This window comes from Danio rerio, chromosome 6 (genome assembly GCF_049306965.1).
Source record: "Danio rerio strain Tuebingen ecotype United States chromosome 6, GRCz12tu, whole genome shotgun sequence".
Taxonomy (NCBI): Eukaryota; Metazoa; Chordata; class Actinopteri; order Cypriniformes; family Danionidae; genus Danio; species Danio rerio.
This window is the reverse complement of record NC_133181.1, coordinates 9,150,440-9,160,120: the sequence shown is the minus strand read 5'-3', so window position 1 is coordinate 9,160,120 and position 9,681 is coordinate 9,150,440. Positions and strand designations below refer to the sequence as shown.

At 35.9% G+C, this 9,681-nt stretch overlaps 1 protein-coding gene across 50 annotated transcripts in view; it reads left to right on the top strand.

Moving 5' to 3' along the window:
* The first annotated feature begins 1,105 nt into the window (after window positions 1-1,105).
* The window catches only part of rgl3a (ral guanine nucleotide dissociation stimulator-like 3a), an 89,918-nt gene continuing 81,342 nt past the window's right edge, over window positions 1,106-9,681 (top strand). For 17 of the 50 annotated variants that reach the window (XM_073953620.1, XM_073953625.1, XM_073953618.1 and 14 more), the window contains exon 1: window positions 8,421-8,751. In XM_073953620.1, coding sequence (XP_073809721.1) covers window positions 8,728-8,751 — 24 coding nt within the window. In that variant the 5' untranslated portion in view covers window positions 8,421-8,727. Of the gene's footprint in view, window positions 1,921-3,653; window positions 3,848-8,420; window positions 8,752-9,681 lie in introns of those variants that run through there. The other 33 variants (XM_073953602.1, XM_073953604.1, XM_073953617.1 and 30 more) reach the window with 6 other exon arrangements.

Below are 9,681 nucleotides of genomic sequence, written 5' to 3'. Positions count from 1 at the left end.
AGTTTTGTTCCTTCATTCATACATTCATTTTCTTTTTGGCCTAGTTGCTTTATTAATCTGGGGTCACCACAGAGGAATGAACCGCTAACTTATCCAGCATATGTTTTACCCAGCTGATGTTTTTCTGCTGCAACCCAGTACTGGGAAACATCCATACACTCTCACGTACACACGTAAACTACAGCCAATTTAGTTTATTCAATTCATCTCATCCAATTCATTCGTCTTTGGACTGTGAGGGAAACTGGAGGAAATTCACACCAACATGGGGAGAACATACAAACTCCATATAGAAATGCCAACTGACCCAGCCGGGACTGAAACCAGCGACCTTCTCTTGCTGTGAGGCAACAGTGCTACCCACTAAGCCACCGTGTCGCCTTTTTATTTTGTTCCTTTGAATAATTTTTGCGTTTGTATTCCCTACAGCAGTGTTTCTCAACCATGTTCCTAGAGGACAACCAGCTCTGCACATTTTACAAGTCTCCTTAAACGCATCTGATTCAGATCATCAGCTCATTAGCAGTGACTGCAAGACTTATACAGGGTGTGAAATACTAAGGAGACATCCAAAACATGCAGTGTTGGTGGGCCTCCAGGAATGTGGCTGAGAAACACTGCTCTACAGTAAAGTAATATTCAATATGTCTGCAATATTGCTGTAGAAAGACGTTTTTTTTTACAGTCTATGGGAAATGTCATGGGAAAGACAGTAATTTTTGTGCTGTGATGTATTTTGGTGTATATTGTTGGGCCTAAATATTTTAAATATTTGCTAGATGAACTTTGAGGATAATAATGATAACCAGTTTTTAAAAGCACTTCCCTATCTTTTCACAACGGAAATGACTCCCATATTTCACGTAAAGCATCATAAAAAGTAGGTCAAGATAGATACAAACTACTTATCCATCCTAAAGAATCAAAATTAATTTCCTATATACAAATATATTAAATCATAATACTCATGTATGAAAGTGTACATTAAATATTATCATGGTTGTTGTGGGCTATGGTTGTGACTCAGTAGTTCTGCAATGTAGTCTGTCAGCTTATGAGCAACTATGACATTTTTTTCTTTCAAAACAACACCTCACACCTTTGCGCACTGTCAGTTTGCTCGAGCTTCAGGTAAACACACGATGGTGTGATTTCTTTCTTCTGACCGTCAAAGTTTTCGTTTTAACGCGAAATATTTAACGAAGAGTTTTGCGTGTAATGAGTTTACAAAAAGAAGATGGCGGCGCGGCTTGTAAAACGGAAAACGGAGGCCTGTTTCTTTGTTTACATCGGTGAGACCTTCAGGTAACGTACAAATGAATCTTGTTTAATGTGATGCAGGTTTTCTAGATTAATATTTGATTATTTATAGTATTTAGAAGGTTATTAAATGTATAACTGAGTGTTAAAAAAGTTTTAATTGAATCTAAACATCATACATATTGTGTTGTGATACCACCCATCTACTTCTTTCAATACTTGTCGTGATCGTTGACATTTGTTTCACATTCTGCACTTTCGACAGTTAAATTACTTAATATTTTCTACAGAACTGTACTATTACTGCTAATTAATACGCACAACAAAAGCCTGTCAGTAAAATGAGAGATTGTGTGAAAGGAAAGGAGGCAGTAGGCGGAATAAACCGAACTGACAGCCCCATTAGCCTGTGCAGACAATCAGATTATTGTGTTATTAGTCAGCTTGGAGAGAGCCAGAGATGGAAGGATGAGAAACACAGGGTTACTTCAGTTTAGATGAGCTCCTCGCTTTATAGCCACGAAAGAGACTGACAGATCATAAGGGGTCTTTCTGGACGGTCATGGTGTCTTCTCTTCTGGCTAATTCTGCAGATTACAAACATTTTTTAAAGGAGCTGATCTACAACCAACAGATTCTGGATAAGCAGCAGGTTACACAGTAAGTGACATTTTTCTTTTCTTTATTGTATAAATGAAGTTAATGAAATCTTTAAAAGATAATTCATTTTATATAACATTAAAATGCATTATAATTTAATTCAATATATTAGAACAATCATGTAACAAATATATACAAATAGTTCAACATTAATTGCCATTGTTGTACTATAAGAATCAAAACTTTTAGGACTAAAAATTGAAAAGAGTAAGACAAAATACAAATCCTTATACTGGATTAATATGCCTTTATGATCACTGCTGATCTATTTAAAGTGTCCTTGCTAAATAAAAGTAATAATTTTCATATTTCCTTCACAAAAAATATTTTATGATTTATAGACTTAAATGTGTTATGTTACAAAAGCATTATATTTACTAACCTTTGGATATTCATATTCATCAAATAATCCTGAAAACAACGACTGTAAATAAATATTAGTAATAATAATTAACATTTCTTGTACAGCAAATCGGCATATTGGAATAATCTCTTAAGGGTCATGTGACTGGAGTAATAATGGAAAAACAAAATTAAAATAACAGGAATAAAAGACATTTGAAAATATTGAAATTGTAAACAGTTATTTTAAATAATACAGCTATTTAATAATTTGAATGTTTTTACCTTACTTTGGATCACTTTTGCTTTGAATTATGGCTGCACAATATTGTACTGACGCCAACGCTGACTCACGCCTCTCAAAATATTTAACTTCATTGTGATCTGTGCTATTTACAGTGCATTTTTATATTTGCACGTGTTGTATTTTCATGCACGTGTTTTGCCAATGATTGATTTATTGATGTTTACTATTTGCATCTCCATAAACAATCTATAAACTTTTAAGTGGTCCCCCAACACATTTTCTTCGTGGTCTGTGCTATTTGCAGTGCATTTCTCCATTTGCATGTCGCCACCTTGGAATTATAAAGTTCTATCTACATTCTGAATGTTTTTGAGATATTGAGCTTCAAAGTTTTTGCATTCCATAGCAAACAGTATGTGTGTGTAACATTTGTTTTTTTAAATAAAAAGTCTTCAAATGTAAACAACTTATAAAAAAGCATCCCATGATGTAATTAAGTTGTTGTTGTTACTCAATTTTGACAAAAATGTCCGACAGAACCTTATAATTCTAAGGTGGCGATGTGTTGTGAGCATTTTCATGCATAACAATCTATAAATACAATCAAGAAATAGGTACAATTGAAATAAAGTCTAACAGTATTCAAGTACAGTAACTGAATGATCAAATTAAAAATAATTCAATAAAATAAATTATAAAAATAAAATAAATATATGCTTTTAAGGTCACAAATGGTACTATTTCTTATACCTGAATAGTTTTAAAGTCATTATACAATCACAGGTATCAAAAACATGCAAATTATGTATTCTAATACAGAATCAACATTGCATATATCCTGCGATGTGACTATTGCGAATGATCGCATTGTGATATTAATGCTGAAGTGGTTTATTGTGCAGCCCTAGCCTGACGTGTGTGTGTGTGTGTGTGTGTGCTGCTCTTCATAAATTAAACACAAGTTACTACCTAAACAGTAATATTGCAAAGCAATGTCAACCATGTAAAGTATTTTAGCATTGCTGGAATGTAACAACCTTTTTTTTCTCACTTTTTTGCACTAAAGAAGTAGATTGCATGTTGCTGTGATACTGTACACCTGATGTTTGCGTGTGTATGTGTGTGTGCTCTGCTCTTGATAAAGTCATCGTGTGTTTGGGCTGGAGGAGGATGCGATCTTGTCTGCTGGTGTCTGGAGGAGAGAAGGGTCTGCGGGCGCGACTGGGGCGAATGCGGCAGCTGCTGTGCCAGACGGATCATGTGGAGATTCAGGTGGACGAGGAGCCCGGCGTTTGGCTTAGAAGCTTCCATCTGCTGGATCTGCAGGAACACACTGAGGTCAGAGCGCATCATAATGCACTCATGTTTACAGTACATTCACATTTATACATTTAGTGCATTGTTTCCCAACCCTGTTTCTGGAGGCACACCAACAGTACATATTTTGGATGTCTTCCTTATGCGACCCTTTCAATTGAGATTTTGGAGTCTCTTCTTATGTTCTGATGATTTGATTCAGGTGTGTTTGAATAGGAAGAGGTTAAAATGTGTGTTATTGGTGTGCCTTCAAGAACAGGGTTTGGAAACACTGAGTTCGTGCTTAGAAATGAGGGATGCACATAGAATTTATGCTGCTGCTGTAAACAGATTAAGGCTGCATGATACTGAGGGAACAATATGCAACATTGTTGACGATTATTGCAATAACGATATTAATTGTGATAAAACATTTCTTTGGAAAAATGCCATTTTTATTAGCTCTGTTTTTAAAATTATTTATTTTTGTAATGATATTAAAATAAAAGATATTTATCCGATCTAATTAATTTAGACTAAATAACTGTGTTCACGTTGGTTGTTTTTAAATGTGCTGTATAAAAAATAAGTACGGTGGCGAGAGAGCTTAACATGCTGCAATTTAAGAAATCATGTGCAATTACAAAAAAGCCAGCAAATTAAGAAAATATCTTTATCCGTTTGACAACACACGTGCCACACACATTTTACTTTACTTTATTGTTATTTTTATTATTTTTATTTTTACTTTATTTTATGACTTTATTTTACACTTATATATCTGTTACACCGATTAATGGTCAAGCATTGTGTTTTACCCATATTTTGACTTTTTTTTACAAAAGATATTTAAATAGATATTGCATTTAATATGCTTTCTCTGTATATATGATCACTTTGATGCAGACACTCATACATATTTATTCACTTAACATTTATTTGTCATGGTGAAAATATTTATATGAATAATTCAATGGTTGTTTTGTTTTACCACCCAGTTCTTCAGTGCAACAACAATGAAATGACCAAAGATAAGAAAGCACATTGAATGCAATGTTTCAAAGAACTTTTGAATTTATTTTATACTTTATTTTTATTTTTAAATATTTATTTTTTTAAATGTTCAACAAAAGTTATTTAAAGCATTTAATATGCTTTCTTATATGTAAGGCTCTATTTTAACAATATGGCGCAAAGTCTAAAGTGCAGGGTGCAAAAGCACTAGAGGGGTATCCAAGTCTACTTTTGCTATTTTAAGGATGGAAAAATATGCTCTGCGCTGCAGCACATGGTCTAACAGAGTTGTGCTTATTCTCCTAATGAGTTATAGTGGTGTTTTGAGAATAAACCAGTCAGAGTCTTATCTCCCATTCCCTTTAAAAGTCAGATGTGGACTCTGTAAGTGGAAAAACTGAACGCTTTACAAGCAGAAAACAGTTAAACACATCTGCAGCGTGAGGATAAAGAATGAGCCTCCTCCATTTGGCCTTTACTTTCACTTTCTTTTTCTTTCGTGGATAAGGAAATGGTGTTGTAGGCACAGACATCCAATAACCTACATAAGGAATTTTGTTAGTTAAGCACAAAAAATTGTTTTAACAATATTTATAAATCAGTTCTCATTTCCAGAAAGCAAATAAATGAACAATAATTACGAAGTGTGGTCAAAAACCTGAGTTATATCCAAACACACATGCTATGCCCCATATGGTCTAAATCCTGACAATTTTTTTTTTTTAAATAAAACAAATATAAATCTGCATATTATAAATAATACTGCTAATAATAATAACATTATACAAAAGCAAACTGTCATGAATAAACTAAAAAAAAGCCCCCTGAGATGAAGAAGGCATGGAGGCAGTGGTTTTTACATTTATGTAGAAAGTAATATTTTTTGTAATATTTTAATCCTTTAATTCTTTGTCATTTGTAAAGATATTTGCGTATTGCTGTACATCCTGTGTGTTTTAAGCAATGTTTAAGCGAGGTGCACAACTAACGCGCTCTGTGCTGGACTTTAGACCTGCTTTCAGCTGGTGCACAGTGTATTTTGGTTCCTCAAAACAGCAACGTGCCAACAATGCGCCTTACCCACCTCTTTTCTAAACCGAGTCCACACAGTGGCGCAAGTGGATTTGCTATTTAAACAACGTGGTGGAAAGCGGGGAAAATTAAGGTTGTGTTTGTCTGAAAATAGCAACAAATCGGGACAAACACAACTTGCACCTTATTGCGCCGAGTGTATGAGAGGGCCCTTTCCAAATATTTGATATTTGTAATTTGTAGAAAGTCCTATAAATAAATAAGTGGAGAAATGCACACAAAAACATCATGCCTACCCTCTCAGAGCAAGGTCTGATTTTTTTTATATGCATAACTATTTTCACCATAACCATTGTGGTCTTGTGAATAAGAGTTTCTCTCTATTGTGTCTCTGTGAGAGTGGGTTTGTACATTCACAGATCTGCGTCAGAGAGGAGAGAAACACATTAATGAACTCATTATACACAAACAACAAACTGCTTGTTGTCTTATTTAGAGTTTGTGCGTATGGGGTTCGGAAATGGACATCTCCTTCAGTTTTCACCATTATTCATCTGCATTGTGATGTCTGAGTCATTTGTATTTTTCCAGGATAATGAGCAGTTGTGTTTGCTGGTGGTTCATCACTACATTAGTATTCAAGGTTTAATTTAAACCTTGGCATAAACAATGAGAAAGTATGATTATAAATAAAAGATAACATTTAAAATTGCTCAAAAAAAAAGTTGTAAAACAATTTACTAACTCAAGTCGAGAACACACCTTTGTCATTCATTCCTTCATTCATTCATTCATTCATTTATTCATTCATATATTTTCTTCTGGGGCCTGATCACGGGGGCAGCAGTCTTAGGAGAGAATCCCAGTCTTCCCTCTTCCCAGACACTTCCTCCAGCTCTTTCGGGGTGATCTTGAGGCTTTCCCAGGCCAGCCCAGAGACGTAGTCCCTCCAGCGTGTCCTGAGTCTTTTCAAGGCCTCCTCCTGGTGGGACATGCCTTGAACACCTCCCTAGGTAGGCGTCCAGGAGGCATCTGAAACAGATGCCCGAGCCACCTCAGCTGACTTCTCTCAATGTGGAGGAGCCGCAGCTCTACTTCAATCTCCTCCTGGATGACCGAGCTCCTCACCCTATCTATAATGACCCATTTACACGGGGCGTCAGCTTCAATGCTTCCCATTCACTTTAAATGGGTGATGTCAGGCGTTGTCGAACTGCATTGTGGATCCGTTGGCGCTGATTCAGTGGCGTTGCTCGCTGCAGAAGTTGGGACTTTTTCAACTTTTCAAGCGACGATGGAAGCGTCAGCCAATCAGATTGCTGTATGCAAATACACCAGCTCAGACAGTGCCCCATTGCTGACTAATTTCATTGGATGATGCTGCTATGATGATCACGACAGCCTCAACTTCAGACATGCCCTCTGTCAAGCGTTGACACTGAAGCCCTGTGTGAATGGTGGAGCACCATGGCCTCTAGTACACCTTTGTTAACATTCAGATTATTCCACTTGTTTTAAAACTGATAATAAAGTGCATTGGTATCTGACCAGGTGCTTTTCCCATTTATTCCCCCGTAAGAGTTTAAAGTCTTTGTGAAATTAAAATTTACAATGTTTATTTTGCTAGCTCTAAATAGTTAATCCATGCAGGTGAAAAAAAAAATTGGTAATTTTTTTAGTTAAAGTTTTGGTAATCTTCAATTAAAGTTTGACTAATTGTTCCTGCGTTTAAAGTGGCAGTTCTTCTGTTGACGTCAAACTGATGGCGTCAGTCACAATATTCTTAACCATTTCCAACCATTTACCAATGGATCTGTTCCCTACTCAATATTCAATTTCAGCTGGCAGTACATCAACATACTGAAATAAAAGTCTGAGCAACTTCTAAATCAATCTGTCTTAAAAAACAAAACTTTATTAAAGTATTATAGCTAAATAAACCAGTTTTGAAGATGTTTTTAGCAAGTAAGTGTAGAAAAATCATATGGGGGATCATATTCTCTGATGGCAAACTAATGGTGAGAGGGGAGTGGTTAGAATATTGGGGTTGAAGCCGTCAAACTGACACTACAAACTTTGATTGAAGATTACCAAAACTTCAGTGGATTAATTGTTCACCTGAAATAACAATATGCGCTAACAAAGTGAACGTCAGTTTTGATTTCACACACACACACCTTTAGTTCTGGAGTGTGACTGTGCATGTTTAAATAAAACTATTTGCATATTAGGCTGTGAATTAATAAAAATTAAAATGTTGCTAATATAACTTTATATAAATGTTTTTTAATTCTCCGTGTTGGATGAATTCACACTTTAAGCAATCTTACAAAATGACAATTCTCATTTTATAATATTAATTAGACATTGCAAATGTACATGGAAGTCTTGCAGAGGCGTCTCAACACTCGGCATAGTTAATATTCATTATTCAAGCCTTCCCTATTTGATTCGCCGAACTTCAAGTAGGTAATAAATATTAATGAGCGCTCGCTGTACGTCACAGTAGACGTAATTGTGACCCGCCCACGTTAGTTTAAAGCGCTTGACAGGTACGCTGGATGCTCTTAGGACTGTTAAAACACAGACATAATCATAAAGATAATAATTTTCTCGTATGACGGATTTCACTAAGTTTCCAGTGTTATTATCTTTGGTGAAAACAAAGGTAGCACATTATGAAAAGCTTAACTGGAGCTCTTGAATAAAGCGCACTTCGCGGGGTTATCCATTCACTGTTGACATCACAGTCAGGTTTAACACGAGCTGACTAAGGAATATTTTCTCTAAACCTTGTTTATTTTTTGCTGTGTTAATGGAAAGTCGAGACGCTTACATTTCTCGATCATACCACTGAAGGATACAGAGCCGCAAACATGGGGAAATGGGAGCTGACGATGGTAAGACACTTTCATAATCAGGCTGTATTACCACAGACATTCAGACTATTAATAATTAGTATATATATTATTATTATTATATATAGTATAGTATATATAATTAGTTGTAGTAGTTTTATAATGTTTATGTGTACGGGTCTATAGTTATGTGGAATGTCTAATCACATTTGGAAAGAGCTCGGGCCGATTACTGCCTGCTATCTGGGGGCGGTTTGTTGTGCGACGTGCAGCGCTCCAGGTAGTCTAAACCAAACGGCACGTCTCTTCACTAAGAAAAAGCAGTTTTTCCAGTTATTTCATGTCTGTACTGTTATTCACAAAAGATGTATGGGTTTTTAATTACACGTGAAAAGCGTTTGTCCTCAGTTTGCCGGAGGGGTGGATGCAATGCGCGCTCATGGGAAGGTGTGGCGCGCGTCTCTTCAGTCCCCCCGCGAGTCTGACAATAGAGATTTGTGTTTGTTCTCAGACAGAGCCACCTGTACAATGAAGAAGTTTTTCGTGTTCTGGCGATGTCCATGTGATAGTTTCAGCGTTCCTTCCCCCGTCATTCCCTGTGTCCATTTCCATTGTTTTAAAGGAGACCCGGGGCTTTGGTCTGGAAAGCTCTCTGTTCTGCTTGACTGGAGTTTCTGGGAAGCACTTGTGACTTTTCACTGTAGCTGACATGTTAAAACTGTCCTTGGTTTACTTGGAAGCAAAATATGTAGTTTGCATGTTATGCATGTTATTTAATATTAAACTAGCTATTGGAGCAGAACAGTGATTCTTGACTGGGATAATTTAAGATATGAGCTTACACTTATTACATAACACCAATGCATTGCATTTAACAACATTTTTTTACTGATGATTTTAACTTTAAAATAAAAAAAGTCTTTAATGTCTTAATTTAATACATTTAACAAATCATGGTTGTCATATTTTTAA